This window comes from Paroedura picta, chromosome 15, assembly GCF_049243985.1.
Source record: "Paroedura picta isolate Pp20150507F chromosome 15, Ppicta_v3.0, whole genome shotgun sequence".
NCBI classification, from domain to species: domain Eukaryota; kingdom Metazoa; phylum Chordata; class Lepidosauria; order Squamata; family Gekkonidae; genus Paroedura; species Paroedura picta.
Window position 1 is genome coordinate 18947293 of NC_135383.1, and position 18082 is coordinate 18965374.

Sequence of the window (18082 nt, forward strand, 5' to 3'; positions counted from 1 at the left end):
CATCTTTTAAATGTCCCTTCCTTTAAATCCATAAAGATGAGAGATGGCCATACTGTTCCACAGAAAGAGTCCCCAAATGACTGCTGTACAATACCTTTTTATTAGGATAGTTTTGTGATATTTTGGTATTCTGATTACCCCAAGTTGTTTCAATCCACAGATTCTCACGCAGTGCACCGTCCTGGCTCCCACCTGGCCCCTACCTGGTGGAATGAACTCCAGGAAGAACTAAGGGCCTCAACGGAACTATCTCAATTCCGCGGGGCCTGCAAGACGGAGCCCTTCCGCCAGGCGTTTGGCTGAGGCCAGGATGTGGCCCCTCCTCTACCTAATAGCAACCCCGTTACAAAAAAATCATATACAATTCTAGAAACTAGTGCAAGCAACCAATACCATCTTGTTCACTGGGAATCAATGTTTTATTGGAATTGTTTTTATTGATTATACAGGTTTCTAAGGCGGCGAACTGCCATGATCTGGCTGTGCCGGAAGCGGCAGGATAAAACTCTAGTAAACAAACAAACAAATAAAAATACATTGTTATTGTTGTTTTTAGGTGCAAAGTTGTGTCCAACCCATCGCGACCCCATGGACAATGATCCTCCAGGCCTTCCTGTCCTCTGCCATTCCCCAGAGTCCATTTAAGTTTGCACCGACTGCTTCAGTGACTCCCTCCAGCCACCTCAATTCCACGCAGGGCCTTGGGCAAAACTTGATTTGATCACACCTGAGAAGACTTCCCTCTTAGTTCGTGGTCTTCACCTCTCTTGGATAATAACATATCTCCGAGAGTCTTTTATTTTTGCCATTCCCTCCAGGAATGTTCCGGTTGCCGACATCTCTAGCCGCGACAAAGATTTTTACTTAATGCGACAGGATCAGACATCCTGCAAGGACTGGAAGGGACAGGACGTCAGTTCTGCACCCAAACCCGAATCCAATCAAGCTGGCACTGAGGACCAAGGGGGTGAAGGAGGGGGCGCCATGGAACCAAAACACAAAATGGGACAGGACTCAAGGTCGTGTGGCGGTTTGCTCTTTCCCTTCTCGGAGGAATGCAAGCGAGGCCCGGGAGATTACGGATGCAGAGTTTTGGGCCAGATGGCTGTAAATGGGGGCAAACTTCTTCCCAGACAATACAGCTCATAGAATCATAGAGTTGAAAGGGACCTCCTGGGTCATCTAGTCAACCTGTGGTCCTCCAGATGTTCATGGACTACAATTCCCAGTAGCCCCTGCCAGCAAATGCTGGCAGGGGCTACTGGGAATTGTAGTCCATGAACATCTGGAGGACCACAGGTTGACTACCCCTGACCAAGCCCCTGCACTAAGCAGGCCATTCACAGGACATTCACTGCTCTCCTTCTGAGGCATAAAAGAACAGGGAAAGCAGGGATGTTCAAGAGGTTATTACACGGGTGGGAGAGTTTCTCCCCACCCCAAAGATGACTTTGTGTCATCCGCTGCGTTTTAGGCTAAGCGGAACAAAGCATTTTGCCTACTCAGTCAGCCACGCATTCCCAATTTTCAGAGGCAGATGACCCATCCTTTGACGGAGATTTCAAGCATTTGCACCCCCCTTCTCCCAAAGGCCTTGAGGCAGCTAAAAAAGCAAGCAATAAATCAGACCCAACCGTTGAACACTAGACTTTGACCCAAAATAAGGTGAACGTACCTACCCAGCAATACACCATCCCCCCCCCCCCAATTCACCTCATGTTCTGTGTGCCCTTGTGGCCTGAGGCATGGGCTCTTCCCAGTGGATCTGGGTGGTCGAGGGCACCTTGGAACAGGGTGTTCTGCAGAACTTCAGGTGGCCGTTGACATCACCAGACGTCACTGGAGCCCAGTTCCCCTGTTACTCTACAGGCCTAGCCTTTTTCTCCACAAGGGAAACAATAAATGACCCGTCAATTGATTGGCTGCCTCCCCCATCCTACTGTTGGAATAGACACTGTCGGGTGTACAAGATGAGAAGAATCATAGAGTCACAGAATCATAGAGTTGGAAGGGACCTGAAGGGGGTAGCAAGATAGGTCAGAGAGTTCAGGACCCTTCTCTCCTATTAAGTGTGCTTTCTTGTCTGTCCTTAGATTGCTACTCTTAGGGCAATATCCTGCTTATTCTCCGGTAGCCATGTAGAGCAGACGCCTGTCCCTATCTCTCCTTGCACTATCACAGATGTCGTTCCACAAGTAAATCCTTCTAACTCCTTTATTCTAAGACTAGAAAATAAGCCTGCTGTAGAAGAAATACAGCGGGCCTTAGTGGAGGGGGAGGCAGACTATGGGAAAGGAAGGCTCCTGATTGGGCCCCCCGAGTTTTTATCCCAGACAGAGCCCGCCCTTTCTCCTCCCCCTTAGGGCTTACTCTTTTATTTATTCCGCTCCGCAGGAACGGTTAAAGATACAGCGTGTGTTTATCTTTGACTTATTTACTCTACTAACATCTACTTCCACACTTCGGAAGGGGCACTTTCAGGGTTCCCCAAAGCCTGAAAAATATCTCAGGGGGTCCTCCAGGGTCAAAAAGGTTGAAAAAGGCAGCTTTATGGGGTCGTGCCTCACAAAGGACTCCATCCCCAAAACCCCCAAGAATTTCCCAACCCAGATTTGGCAACCTAATGCAGTGAGATGCCCAGGCTCCGCTGTGCCATAACCAGCTTTCCTCGCTCACATGTACAGCTAGCTTTGTTACAGAGCGGGACCAGGTATGGGGGGGTCCATACACACGTCAAATCTCCAGGCCCCCCACAAACAACAAAGCTGCCAGCTCCCATGTTTGCCCCCCACCCACCCGCCCACCAGCGGAGTGGCCAGAATTTCAAATCAATAAAGCCTGGGATCCCCCTCGCTATGAGCTTTATTAAAGAATAAATTAGCAACGGAGAGAAACCCACAGCTGGGGCACTGTGCCCACACTAGGGACGCTACCCAATTCCACAGCTCCATCATTCCGCTCCAACCTCTAGCTTCGTTTCCACTGAAACCTGAGGGCCTTGGTCCTTTCTGCCTTTTTCGGGGTCCCCCTTCTCAATTCCCGCCTCCTCCCAGCTTTTAGAATACCGCCTCCTTGCAAGTCAAGGGTGGAAAAGGCCATGAACTCCCACCGGGAAGAAATTCCATTAAAACTTGGGACTTTCTCCTAAGCCGCACACGTGCAAGCTCTGTGCATGTGAGAGAACGGGAGTAGCTCACCCTGGAAGCCAGGATGGGAGCGGCGCATCCCTTCCAAACTGGCGATTTCATCTGAGGGTGTGTGTGTGTGTGAGAGAGAAATAATGGATGGTTGAGAAGAAAGCAAGGGGGGGGGAGAAGCAAGGAGAAGCGAAGCATTAGCACATCAATGGGATTGGCTGGGACCTCCATCAAGGCAGGCAAAGAGACTTAATGAAATTTTAATTAGGCGGCACCTCGGGTGCTGTTGAGGGTTGCCAAATCAACCTTGCTATCCCTGCGCCTCGGAGAGAGAGGGAGGGAGGGAGAAATCCTTTCCCAGCACCAAGGCTGGAGTCCTCAAGAAGCACAGAGGGCCCTGCGCCATCCCTCTGATTAGGATCTCGGCAGCCAGGGGACCCAGGCGCAAAGGACAGGTTGGCGCCCTGTTCAGTTCAGCCACTGAAACCAGCCTTTCTCAGTTTCTTTTTTTTTTATTGCTGAGAAAGCGCTGAGCGAAAGATTAGATCTACGGGCATCTCCTTAGATGCTTTATTTATGGCAACTGAAACTTATGCATATGGATGTCGAAAGCATAGGGCACGGAATTAGAAAAGCTTAGCGAGAAAGCCTCCTCTTGCGTTTGGGACTTTTGCCAAGCTTTGGATCCACTGCTGCGTGTTTTTACCACCTAGCGGCCCCCCCAACCATGGCGAGCGTTAGCAGGGTGGATAAGTCATTGACATGCACATGCTGTATTTTAGGTTAAAGGAGGAAAAGGTTTATTTATGGAAGGACATTCCTGATAGTGCAGAGGGAGAGACAGGATAGGTGCTACCTACATCTCTAGCTTGAGGAGAAAGAGTGACAGAGAAGCTTCCTGGAAGAAAAAGGAAATTGCCCTGAGAGTATCAGTCTAAAAGGTAAAGGTATCCCCTGTGCAAGCACCGGGTCATGTCTGACCCTTGGGGTGACGCCCTCTAGCATTTTCATGGCAGACTCAATACGGGGTGGTTTGCCAGTGCCTTCCCCAGTCATTACCGTTTACCCCCCAGCAAGCTGGGTACTCATTTTACCAACCTCGAAAGGATGGAAGGCTGAGTCAACCTTGAGCCGGCTGCTGGGATTGAACTCCCAGCCTCATGGGCAGACAGCTTCAGACAGCATGTCGCTGCCTTACCACCCTGCGCCACAAGAATCTCAGTCTAGGGACAGACAAAAGGCACACTTAAAAGATAGAAAGGTCCTGAACTCTCTGACCTATCTAACAGTCTTCTTGCTGCCCCCTTCAGGGTCTTCTTCTTCCTCTTAACTTTGTACACCAGACACTGCTACTCCAATGGTGAGCATTCATGCTAGCAAGGCTGCTAGCATACTGCCTACTCCCCTCTCCTGTTCTTCAAGGGAGATTCACAAAACGACCCTACTCTAAAAAAGATTGTCCCAGTAATGCTGGCTGCATCGCCGGGTGAGGCTGAGAGAGCCCTGATATTACTGAAGAAGAATAATTGGTTCTTATATGCCGCTTTTCTCTACCCGAAGGAGTCTCAAAGCTGCTTACAGTCACCTTCCCTTTCCCCTCCGTACAACAGACACCCTGTGAGGTAGGCACGGCTGAGAGAGCTCTGAGAGAACTGAGGTAGACCCCAGGTCACCCAGCAAGCCTTACGGGTCTCGAAGCCGCTTATAATCGCCTGTCCTTCCTTGCCCAACAACAGACGCCCTTGTCAGTTCCGTGAGGCTGAGAGAATTCTGAGAGAACTGTCCCAAGATCGCCCACCTGGCTGCATGTGGAGGAGGGGGGAATCAAATCCAGTTCTCCACAACAGAGTCTGCTGCTGTTTAACCACCACACCACGCCAGCTCTCTGAAGACGGAGCCTATGCCGCCCCACACAGAGCTGTGCCGTCAGACTCATTGTTCGACACATTTCTGCCTCCGTTTTGGCAAGGGCTAGTGCGGCAGAGGAACCCCATTCAAATTCTCCCTGGATTTGCGAGGGAGATTCCTCGAGCACCTAAGTCGCCGTGTCAAAACGCGGAGGGGGGTCCACTTAAGAAGCGGAGCGATAATTCAAAAGACGGGCAGGTTCGGGATGAAGCTGCAAATCCAAGTCGGAAGGAGATTAGACAAGAAGGGTGGGAAATGAAGACAAGGGTGGGAAATGAAGACAGCGTTTGCCATTTTAGGCAGACGAGGCAGCTCTCTTTGCAGAAGAAAGGCCTGTTAATTAACCCCTGGGCATTATTCAAAGCCTCATTTGTAGGGCGATTAACATAATTCCCCCAGCGCAAACACACGGCTTGTGCATTACTGATCACCTCCTGGATGCTCTGCTGGAACCCACCCCCCTTCCCCACAAGGAGGGGCAGGGAGGCACTGGCGGGGGGGGGCGGGGGGAGAGGGTCTTCATATTTCACCTGCGGTAAGTCGGGAAAGGGGGGAGGAGGTGCAAAGGAAAAATGTCCAGTACAAAGTCCAAGATTTTCAGCGACCGTTCAAAGCCACTCTGGCATACGTCTCCGGATTAAAGAGCAAGGTCAGGGGCCGAGGATCGGCGGCAGAGCATGCAGGAGGCCGCAGGTACAACCCCCCACATCTCCGGTTAAAACTGCCAGGTAAAACCCCAGAAGTGGCACGGATCATGCAGAATGTGGTTGGGAAGCATCGCTGTGCACATGCCCACCCGGGGCCCCTCCCCTTCCCACCGCCTCCCGGCCCATCACTGGCCATTCTGGGGGGGGGGGGGTCAACGTGACCATATCACCCGATAAATGTTTAACAATTTTTTTAAACATGTAAAAAATCACACCCCTTTGGGAAACCCTCCCAGGGCCATCAAGAAACCTAATGGGCTTCACAAAATTTAATGGACCAGTTCAGTACAAGGCAGCATCACGTTATCATGATCCAAGACAGGGGTAGTCAAACTGCGGCCCTCCAGATGTCAGTGGACTACAATTCCCATGAGCCCCTGCCACTGTTTGCTGGCAGGGGCTCATGGGAATTGTAGTCCACTGACATCTGGAGGGCTGCAGTTTGACTATCCCTGATCCAAGAGAAATAAGACACACCCTGACCAGTGCTGGAGGCGACCCTTTAAAAATATTTTGGTTATCGCAAGAACAGTGGGTGACCCCAAGCCTTCCAGGGAGCTTTAGGGCAGCACCAAGAATCTGACCATTTTTGACACCACTCTGCCGAGGTTAGCCTTGGTTTGCTTTGTTTTTCATTCTCAAACATGTATAACATTGTCATCTTCTACAAACGCTTGAGCGCCACCAGGAAACCACCAATATAACACTCTGGCTGAGACACCGGAAGGGAACAAGGCTGGACAAAGAGAAACCGGACTCAAATCTCCCCCGTCCTCCCCCAGCTTTAAAGGGGTGTAATTGTGGCACAGAGTGGTAAGGCAGCAGAAATGCTGTCTGAAAGCTCTGCCCATGAGGCTGGGAGTTCGATCCCAGCAGCCGGCTCAAGGTTGACTCAGCCTTCCATCCTTCCGAGGTCGGTAAAATGAGTACCCAGCTTGCTGTTGAGGGGTAAACGGTAATGACGGGGAAGGCACTGGCAAACCACCCCGTATTGAGTCTGCCGTGAAAACGCTAGAGGGCGTCACCCCAAGGGTCAGACATAACCCAGTGCTTGCATAGGGGAGACCTTCACCTTTAATCCTATACAAGGGTCTGTCATCACATCCCACTGGATAGTGGGCAGGCCAAGCCAGCAAACTGACCAATGTCAGGAATCATTGTGTGCCCTGAATTGCCTAAAGCAGGGCTGACCAAACTGTGGCTCTCCATGTGTCCATTACCACGACCCCAATTGCTGGTACGGGCTCATGGGAATCATAGTTCATGGATATCTGCAGAGTCACCGTTGGGCTACCCTTGGCTTAGAGCTCACCATATATTCTGGATTTCTCCCTCTGCATGGCACAGAGTGGATTCTCCACCCAGCCTTGCCAAGCATTCATACAACTCTACCAGACGAGACCCACAACGTACACTGAACACAGCACCCTCCCCGCTCAAAATATTGTCTTTTGGCTCCACGGTCTGTTTAATAAGACACTGACTCATTGAATTGGGAGTGGGGACACAGCAATGCCAGGATGATGTAATATTATCGGGCGACAACTGCAAAGACCCAGGTTCAAGTCTCCCCACAGCTACTGGTTGACGTTGGAGCCCAGACTACCTTGCAGGTTGGTGTCAGGCTCAGAAAGAGCGCAAAACGAAATCATCACACAGGATAATGCAGCAACCAAAGAAGGAAACCGTGTGCTTCAACAGTCATACATGTTCCACTAATGTCGATTTCAACCACACTTTCGTTGAATCTGGAAGAAGGCGGTACATCCTCACACCATCAAGCAGAGTAAGATGAAAAACATCTTCGCTTTAACTTCTGAACTGAAAGCAGCTCGAAAGAAGCATATTTCCCAATCGGTGCCTGTCTATCGAAACAGGACAATGGATCTATGGGAATTAAAACACTGTTCACCAAGCTTCTCATTAAAAGCTGCACTCCCTCAACAGGGGGAAATCAGACTACTGAACTGAGAATTCTAACCCACCAGCATCACCTCTGCCTTGTCAAGATTCAGCTCCCCTTTATCTTCCCTGGCGCCTTCAACACCAGACTGAGGATGAGCCAGAATGCAGACACCAGGACGCTGGTTTAACCGTGGAGTCCCATACAGGCAACCCCAAATTAGTCATTTGTTAGACTCATGGCACTTTTATGGACCGACTCAGGCTGCTGTCAAAGGCACAGGAAGAAGAAAAAGAGGAAGAGCTGGTTTGTATACCCCGCTGACAATTGCCTTCCTGTCCTTTCCCCACAACAGACACCAAGTGAGGGAGGTGAGGCTGAGAGAGCTCTATAAGAACTGCTTTGTGAGAACAGCTCTACGAGAACTCTAACTGGGCCAAAGCCACCCAAGCCCATGGAGGAGAGTAGAAGTCACATCACCACTTCCAAGGGCAGCAGAGGGGGCGACCTGATCCTCCGAGCTCCTCCTCCAAGCACCCATTCCCAAACAGAAGGAGTTCGGCTTCTCTGGCAGTGAGCAGCTTTGCTTCCATCAGAGGTTATCCAAGGGGCGTTTCATCGGTTCAAACGGGAGGTTTTCCTAAAAGCCATGGCGAACTCAAATCTAGGGATTTCATAGTCTGCCGAAGAGTGCTTGCACTCGAAAGCTCACGCCTTGAATTAATCTTTGTTGATCTTAAAGGGGCTCCTGGACTCTCATTTTGCTTTATTGTGCTGCTTCAGACCAACTCGACGACCCACTTGAATAAATCTAGGGATGCCTTTGGAGCGGCGTCGACTTGCCGGGGGCCCTTTGGGCAACGGAGGGCCGCCGAAAGCCTGCAAAGAGCCCCGACGGAGATCTTTCTCCGCCGCCAAGCAGAGTCCGGCGCCGGAGACGACAGCAGTGGCCACCCGGTCTGCGCCACGCGCCCAGCTCCGGCGACCCCTCCAAGGCTCCCCTTCTAGGGGAGCCGAACGCCCCCCGCATCCGTCCACCAGCTCGCCCGGCCCGACGGAGCCCCAGGCCAGGCGGTCGCCCAGAGGCTGCCGGTCGCTCTCCAAGGTCTCCGCCCGACAGGCGGCCGCTCCGTGGCTTTTGGCCAAATAGCGGAGCGCGCCCCGGAGCCCGCCCGACTCCCAGCCTGCGCCTCTCCCACAAGGGCCGCCTGTCCCGGCCAGGACGGCGCGCCCCGAACAAAGCCTCGGTCCTCCCCCAGGGCGGCCGCGCATCTAGTCGGACCGTGGCCTGGGACCAGCGGGCGGGGGAGGCTGGTCGGCGAGGGAGCCCCGCGGGTCTCCGAGGCCTCGCCCCGTCTCCGGCACAGCCGCATCTCCCCCTCGAGCCACGCTGCGCAAAGCGAACCCCGCCCCCGCCCCTCTCCCGCCGGTCTGCCCGGGAGGAGGAAGGCCTTCTCCAGGCGCGCCCGGGAGCCCGCCCCCCCCCGCCCCGCCCGCTCACCTGCCAGGCGCCGGAGGGGATGCGGCTGAAGCGGCCCAGGCCGCCGAGGGCGTAGCAGTCGGCCACGTGGCGCCCGGGCGCGGCGCAGTGCCACAGCAAGCCGAAGCTCACCTCGCCGCCGCCGCCGCCTCCTCCTCCTCCGCGCGGCTTGACGAGCCAGGCGGGCGAGAGGCAGGCGAAGCTGCAGGCGGCCACGAGGCACGAGGAGAGCAGCGCCCAGAAGCAGCCCACGCAGCCGCCCATCCTCGGCCCGCCCGCCGCGCCCAGCGCCGAAGCGGCGGCCGACGACGCATCCACGCGGCCGCCCGCGCCTTTCTTCTGGCGCGCCAGCATCGGGGCCCGGCCGCGCTCTCCTCCGCCCCGCTCAGCTCCGCTCAGCTCCGCCGGCGGCAGCAGGAGGAGGAGGGGCAGGACGGGCAGGGGCCGCCCCCGACGCTGCTGCCCCGCCGCCGCCGTCGGGAAGGGAGCCGCCCGCCCGGGGCCATGCGACGAGGAGGCGGCGGGCCAGCCGCACACGTGGCCGCCCGCCCGCCCGGCGCGCCCTCGGAGAGCAGGTGGCCGCCGCTTCGCCTCCGCCGCCTCCTCGGCCGGCGCGCTCTCCCTCGCCCCGGTGGGCGTCTCCCGACTCCGGCCGCGGCGTCACGTGGAGCCCGGCAGCCGCGCACGGCTCCACCCCACGGGGCCCGCCGCCGCGGCTGCAAGGAAGCGCGTCCCAGCCCTCGGGGCGGAGTGGAACCTCCCTGGCCAGGGGCAGTGCGGCGCTGGAGGGGAAGAACCGGGGCGGAGGGGCGGGCCCCCATGTCCTGCTTGTGGGTCCGAGGGGGTGAAAAAGAGCCATCGGATTGGAGCGGACTTTTGCTCAGTTGGGTTCGATGGTTCAGGCCATTCCATAGGATCGTCGAGTTAGAAGGGACTTTTCAGGGTCGTCTAGGCCAACCCCCTGTAGAATGCAGGAAATTGACAACTACATACCCACGTTGTTGTTGCTAGTTGTGAAGTTGTGTATGACCCATTACAACCCCATGGACAATGATCCTCCAGGCCTTCCTGTCCTCTACTATTCCCCGGAGTCCATTTGAGTTTGCACCGACTGCTTCAGTGACTCCATCCAGCCGCCTCATTCTCTGTCGTCCCCTTCTTCTTTTGCCCTCAATCACTCCCAGCATTAGGCTCTTCTCCAGGGAGTCCTTCCTTCTCACGTGGTGGCCAAAGTATTTCAGTTTCATCTTCAGGATCTGGCCTTCTAAGGAGCAGTCAGGGCTGATCTCCTCTAGGACTGACCGGTTTGTTCACCTTGCAGTCCAAGGGACTTGCAAGAGTCTTCTCCAGCACCAGCGTTCAAAAGCCTCAATTCTTTGATGACATACCCACCCATAGTGACCCCAATCCCATGCCCAGATGGTGCTCCCTCCCCCCCAAAAAAACCCTTTAAACAATACATCACAAAATACAATACAACACAACAAACATGACAGTAATAGCACACAACACCCATCCACCACTATACTTAATATACCTAATAGCGAGGGAGGGCCATTGATGTCACATTGGCCCAGAATGCTGTATAACTATAGCACTGGCACTGGGGTGGGGGAGGGTGCCCAAGTCGATCTTCCTCACCATCCTGGCCTCAACCATAGACCTGGCAGAAGAGCTCTGTTTTGCAGGCCCTGCGGAACGCAGAAAGGTCGAAGCCAGGCTTGATTGTCTAGGACCGGGAATAACCAACAAGTCAGTACCCCCCAGAGTGCAAAGCCCTGTGGGGGGCATAGGACGACAGGCAGTGGTCTCTCAGATATGCAGGGCTCAAACCGCAAAGGGCCTTGAAGGGCAAAACCTTGAACCTGATCTGGACAGCAACTGGCAGCCAATGCAACCACCTCGGCACCGGTTGGATATGGGCCCTCCAAGATGTTCCTGTGAGGACCCTAGGAGCTGCATTTTGGACCAGCTGCAGTTTCCGGGTCAAGGACAAAGTTCCCCTCTAAGCACTTACAAGGCCAACCGTGTTCCACTTCTGAGACCTGACGAGATCAGGCTAGCCTCGGCCATGCAGGTCTGGGTATGAGCCTCAATGGGTCAGATGAATCCAACCGGCATTTGATTCACCCAGTGCCTTCTTCCAGCAACCTGGCTGGAGCTACAAGGACAGCTCCGGAACAACTCAGAAAGCTGGTAGCTTAGCGCCCCCTGGTGCATTCCTGTTTTGAACGCATCTGTCCAAACATTTTCGGATATGTTCCTATACACTGGACTAATGTTCACCCTCTAAAACAGAACTTCATTTTTGTGACCAAAAGGAGCACTCTGTTATGATCCAATGAGTGCTAGAGAAGAAGAAGAAGAAGAGTTGGTTTTTATATGCTGCTTTTCTCTACCTGAAGGAGTCTCAAAGCAGCTTACATTCACCTTCCCTTTCCTCTCCCCACAACAGACACCCTGTGAGGGAGGTGAGGCTGAGAGAGCTCTGATTTTTCTGAAGAAGAAGAAGAGTTGGTTCTTATGTGCTGCTTTTCTCTACCCGAAAGAGGCTCAAAGCGGCTTATAAACGCCTTCCCTTTCCTCTCCCCACAACAGACACCCTGTGAGGTGGGTGAGGCTGAGAGAGCCCTGATATCCATGCCTGGTCAGAACAGTTTTATCAGTGCCGTGGCAAGCCCAAGGTCACCCGGCTGGCTGCATGTGGGGGAGTGCAGAATCAAACCCGGCTCGCCAGATTAGAAGTCCGCTTCCCAAATAGGTGGGAGTTAATTAATTTGTAAATTGTAAATATATTTTTAAAATCTGTAAAACATTATTGGGTGATAGGACCATATATGGTCATATCAACCCCCAAAATGGCCAATGGTGGGCCGGGAGCGGTGGGAAGGGGAGAGGCCTCAGGTGGGCGTGTCCACACCTCTGCTTCCCAACCATATTCTGCATGATTGTGCCACTTCTGGAGTTTCTCGAAGCCTGACGTATTCGTTCAGGGGTTTCTCAACAGTAAAAAAATGGAGAAAGCAAAGAGCATGTGACTGGGTCAAAGTCACCCAGCAGGGATGTCAACCTCCGGGTGGGACATGGGGATCCCCCGGAATTACAGCCCATCTTCAGACTACAGAGATCCACTCTTCTGGAGAAAATGTCAGCTTTGAAGGGTCAACTCCATGGGGTGGCACTGCCCCTCACTGAGGTCCCTATCTTCATTCCCTAAATAGTCAAGGGTTTCCCAACCTGGCACCCCTACCCGGCCCCCCGGCCTCTGCCAGAGACAAGTGCTTTTCAGATTCAAGTTTTTCTGATTCAGTATATCTCAAATCATCCTAAACGGATTCGGTAAATCAGTTTGAGTTTGGCTGATTTGGGAAACCGATTTGGCTGGATCAGCCACCAAACAGCTGATCCTGCTGTGGAGAAGCCTCTATGAGGGATCAGCTGCTTAGTGGCTTGGGAAGCATTGAAAGAGATCACATATTTCATACTGGATAGTTATTGTTTTATTGGCTATGGCTTTTTTTTTTTCATAAGCTGCCGCAGAAGTTCATGGACTAGATCTCTGGAATAACTAAGAAAACAAGGCCATTCTAAATCCGTTCATTTCACTGCATAGGACAGTCCCATACATGGGATTTTCCCCGTTATTTGGGCAGCATTCATCCCCAAGTGATAGAAAGTCTCACACTCCCCTTTTCACAACGTCTCTTCCAAAACAGAATGAGCCCCCGTTTCAACACGTGTCTGTTTTCGGTACCGATAACGAAGCACGTGGCCATTTTTATTTCATGAGTTATTTATTGAAGACCACGGGTGTCCCCTTTCTATTGGCCAATGCCAATCCCCAAGGCGGGAAGCAATAAAACCCATCACTTTTAACAAAAAATCAATAAAAGGTTAACGGGAGCAATCATAAAGCAATCACAAAGCTGCCGTCCAATTTAAATCCCTTCCGAAACTCAAGCAAGCCATAAAACAGCATTCAGCCAGCGTAATAAAATAAACAAGAACTACAGAACAGAGTTTAATTAAGAAGAGCGTTCTAACGAATGGACTCAACAAAAATAGACTCCAAAAGTCAAGGGATAAAAACTTCAGGAAGAGCCTCTTGTGGCGCAGAGTGGTAAGGCAGCAGAAATGTTGTCTGAAAGCTCTGCCCATGAGGCTGGGAGTTCAATCCCAGCAGCCGGCTCAAGGTCTACTCAGCCTTCCATCCTTCCGAGGTCAGACATGACTCGGTGCTTGCACAGGGGATACCTTTACTTTAAAAACTTCTAGGATAGAGCAGGCTTCAGGTGGGGAGCTGGTCTGGTCTGAAGCTGCAGAATGACGTTTTTTAGTTTGCTTATGTCCCCTGCAGAGCTCTTCGCTCTGTGGGTATGAATCTACCGCTTGTCCCAGGCCCCCAAGATGTCCACCTGGCCTCAACCCGGGCCAGGGCCTTTTGGGCTCTGGCCCCAACCTGTTGGAATGAGCTCCCAAAAGAGCTAAGGGCCCTGTAGGATTTGTCAGCTTTCCGCAGGGCCTGCAAGACGGAGCTCTCACGCCAGGCATATGGTTGAGGCCGGGGCGGCATCTCAGTGTTTTCATCTGAGGATTTCGGAGTTGAAGTTAGCTAAGCTCCTCCCTCCCAGGGATAAATGCAAGGAAGATCTATTGATCCACTGCCATACGGAGAGGGGGGAGGAGGAGGCAAATTATTATCAATCACCATCTTGTTGTGTTATTTTAAGGGGGTTTGCGTGTTTTTCATGTGTTTTATTAATTGTAAACCGCCGTGAGACATTTGAGAGTGGCGGTATATAAATATAATTATAAATAAATAAATAAATAAGCTTTCTTTCATGTGCAGGGACACTTCTTCAGGAACATTCCGGTGGGGTGCCATGTTGGTCTGAGTGGCAGGGCAAAGTCTGAGTCCTTGAAAACCAACCCAGTTTGATTCTGGAGATAAGCTTTCATGAGCATGCACACTACTTATGCATCTGGGCCCAAAATAAGACCCCTGTCAGCTTTTGTTCTCTTTGGCAAAAGGACTCAATAGTCTGGGAGATACTCTAGAGTAGCGATCCCCAACCTGTGGGCCGCGGACCACATGTGATCCTTCGGCTAATTGGAGGTGGGTTGCGAAGGACGCCTTCTCCCACCCCACCCCCCGGGCCCTTTACTTCATCCCCCCCGGCCCTTTACAACACACTTTGGGTGTCATTGTCTCCCATCACTCCCAGATGGGACTATCTCGTTGCAGAGAAACAAGCTCAGGGTTCCCATTGATTTGTCATTGTCATGAGTTAAGATTTCCATGAAAATAAAATGTTCCTTATGTTCATTGTTGTGGCGTGTCTGTATCTTATTTTGAAGGGATGTTTAAACATTACCATAGCGATCAGAGAGCGTTAGTAGCAGTGGTTGAGAGTAGAGGAGTAAACTACCCCCCCCCCACGGGCCTCAGTAAAAGGTGTTGAGTGGTCCCCGGTGATAAAAAGATTGGGGACCACTGCTCTAGGGAAGAAGGTATTTCCAGGGTTGCCCACAGATCTCCCGCTATTACAAGTTGAGTTCCAGACAACAGAGGTCAGATACCTTGGACAAAATGGTTGCTTTGATGTTGATGAGGTCCTTCCCCTCCCCAAACCTTATTCTCCCTGGACTCTACTCCCCAAAATCTAATATTTCACCACCCAGACCATTAATGCACAGGAACTTCACTGTCCCACCTCCTGTGCAGGACCATAAATTGGGGGCAGATGAGGTGCACCAGGCCAAATGCTCCCCCATGTGGGTGCAGGAAGAGGTGGGGCAGCCTGCCACAACTAAAAATCCAGCCTGCAGCCCGGAATGAAACCTCCAGTGCATAAACGGTCCCAGAGACTACAACCCTCACAACTACCAATCCTGACTTTGACACAGGAACCTGGCAGGTAACATGTTGGAAATAATTCTCTGTGCTTTGTCTCCTGATTTGAGACTCAAACAGGAACCTGACCACTCACCTTCTGATCTCACTGACCTGTCCCTAGAGGGTAATTTCCTGTTTCCGGAGTCTTCTCTCTTTTCCCCTCCATTCCTCAAGCCTGCAAACACAATGGGAGCAAAGATGCTTCCAGCATCTCTCCCCACCCAGCTATTTAGATCAGGGGTAGTCAAACTGCGGCCCTCCAGATGTCCATGGACTACAATTCCCAGAAGCCCCTGCCAGCATCCGCTGGCAGGGGCTCCTGGGAATTGTAGTCCATGGACATCTGGAGGGCCATAGCTTGACTACCCCTAGATTAGAATAAGAATCTTTTCTTTACCTCTAAGTATGTAGAATTAAGATCACTAATAAGTAATTCCCATATTAGTTAGGTACAACCTTGGAGAATGTGCTTTTCTTTGTTTTTTGTTTTCTGACTGCATGTACCCTGCACGCTGCACGCACTCTGCATGCTGCATGCACCCTGCATGCTGCACATATCAGCTATGTGAGGTACTCTGCTAACTTTCAGGATATTAAGTACCACAAATCCACCAGAATAACATCCCTCCATTTCGGTCTAACATCAGGTTTTTTTTTTAATTGTTCGACAAAGGAAGCAGACAGTCTTCATGGACATTCAGCAAGCTCGGAGATAACTTCCCCCTCCCCTTGTTCCCGAAGCAACGATGCTACTGGACCAGTGAGGAAATCCTGACGGGTAGCTATCGCAAAAATTCCGCCTGGCCAATGGCTGGGTTGAGCTTTGGTTTCTGAAGCGTCACTGAACTGACATAAAGCCACCAAGATAACTCTCCTGAATCCCGGCTCTATTGGGGCGGGGCCTGGCTGGGAGGCTCCAAACCAGGGAGGTCAGATGCTAGTCACATTTTCAAGCCCCCACATTGAAAATGGGTTTCGGTTCTGAGCTCTGATGAATTCTTGGAGCCAATGAAGCCCTTTCTGCGGGGAGCCAAAATAAAGGCTTCTTTCAGCTTTAGGGAAAGGGACAGTTTGGTTTTTACAAGATGTTCTGTTTTGTTTTTTTAAAAAAGAACAGCTCACAAACTGAAGAAATTGTTCCCTGTCATTAGGGAAAGCTTTGATGTACTGGTTTTGGTTTGAGGCAATGGGGGTGTATCCTTTCCCCTTTAAAAAATGCACAAATCGGGGACAGCTTAACTTCTAAACGAGAGGCTCTGGGGCTGAAATGCCTTTGGATGGTGGGATGTCACATTGCTTGGATGGGTGTCATAGACAGGGGCTGAGGTTTCTCGGGGCAGGGATCAGGGTCCTCTGCACACATTTAAAAAGCCCATTTTCCTTCGTTTATAAGTGCTGGTGTGGGACTGGAAAATGGACATCAATAAGTGTTAGAATTGCAATCGGTGAGTCATTCGGTGACGTCCGCCTTGAAGGGCTGTTGTGAAGGTGTTTAAGCAGCTGAGTTGTTCTTGCATGCTCACTAGTGACATCAAGTGGTCACAGGTGGAAAAACCCAGAGCATATGCCAGGGAGATCTGTTTGTTTAAGTCGGGTTCCCGCTTCTCCCTTTCTTCAGGAAGAACAAAATCAGTGTGACCTTTGCAGAAGCAAACAAGCAACCATTAGGCTCTGTGAACATTTCCCCATAAAATATCTAGCCAGTACTGTTCTCCACAGAGTTTAAAGGTGTTCCTGTGGGTCCTGTCCTCTGCTGCCAACAGGAACCATTCCCTGCCCTCCTCCAAGTGACCACCTTTCAAATACATCAAGAGATCCATCACGTCCAGTCTCCACCTCCTCTTCTCCAGGCTGAACATTCCCGAGTCCCTCAGCCTCTCCATAGCTAGGACTATGAATCTGGATTACAGTTTAGGAGACCTAGGTCCTTCCAATCCCCATTTGGCTGCAGAAGCTCCTTGGTTGTCCTTGAACCAGCCGTCCTTCTCCGTCACCTCCTTCACAGGACTGTTGCGAAGCAGAAAGTACTGTGAACATGTGACTGTGAGAACCACAAATGCAGCCTTGGATGCTACGGAAGAAGGGCATGATGTTTAAACCGATCCATGAAAAAAATGCCTGTTTTCACCAAATGCTGCATCAGGATGTTTGCATCCCCTCTGATTTGTCAAAGATGAAACGAGTGGAAACAGTAGGAGCTGAGTCACACTATGCTACAACGAAAGGTACTCTGCACATGGCTCCAGAGCAGGCCTGTGGGGTGAAAGGGTGGGGTGAAAAGTGTCTAACACCAATCTTCTCAACAATGCTGAACGAATGCGAGGGGTAGGCATGGGCACCCATTGGATCACCAACTGAAGTTCATGACAATTTTGAGCCTGCCGTCACAAACCTCCATGAACCTTTCAAGAATTGGTGGTGGTTCGTGTTTAGAGCAGAGCAGGGCGTAAAAGGCACTCAGGGCCGTCCCCTTAAACCTCTGCTTTCTTTTTTGCCCTGTACCGCTGTTTTTCGCGGCCTCCCCGGGGACGGGAAGGCAGGGGACGAAAGGGACTCCGAGACCTTTTTTTACTAGACCTTTTTGGTTTAGTAAAGAGAGAAATGCTCCAGCTTGCATATTACAGGATTACTATTTAAAGACAAAAAAACACACATAGGACTAGCGCTTTATTATATACCTCTTCTTCTTTCATGTGAACCTAATATGAGAGATGACATAGTGGCCTTCTGGATGCTCCCCCGTCTGTCCGTCTGCACGTGGCCGTCCTCTCCCGATCAGCTCTCCTCCTCTCTGGAGGAGAAAACAAAAAATCTCCAGGGATTTCCCAACCCAAGTGAGAAGGAGAGGTGGTTTGCCATCATCTTCCCCTGCAGATTCTTCGCTGGTGATTCTCAACCTTCCTAATGCAGCGACCCTTTAATACAGTTCCTCTTGTTGTGGTAACCCCCCAACCATAAAATTATGCAAGGGTTCTTTCACAGAAATTAAACCGAAACTGACCAATGGCGTGAAAATCCATTGTTCATGATTGTATATAAATTGTTTTTCCC

The 18082-nt window shown here is 51.7% G+C and overlaps 1 protein-coding gene across 1 annotated transcript in view; it reads right to left on the reverse strand.

Moving 5' to 3' along the window:
• Nucleotides 1-9756, reverse strand: part of LHFPL7 (LHFPL tetraspan subfamily member 7) — a 77516-nt gene extending 67760 nt beyond the window's left edge. Inside the window, exon 1 of the mRNA XM_077311817.1 lies at nt 9157-9756. Coding sequence (XP_077167932.1) covers nt 9157-9489 — 333 coding nt within the window. The 5' untranslated portion in view covers nt 9490-9756. The remainder of the gene's footprint in view (nt 1-9156) is intronic.
• Nucleotides 9757-18082: the final 8326 nt, after the last annotated feature.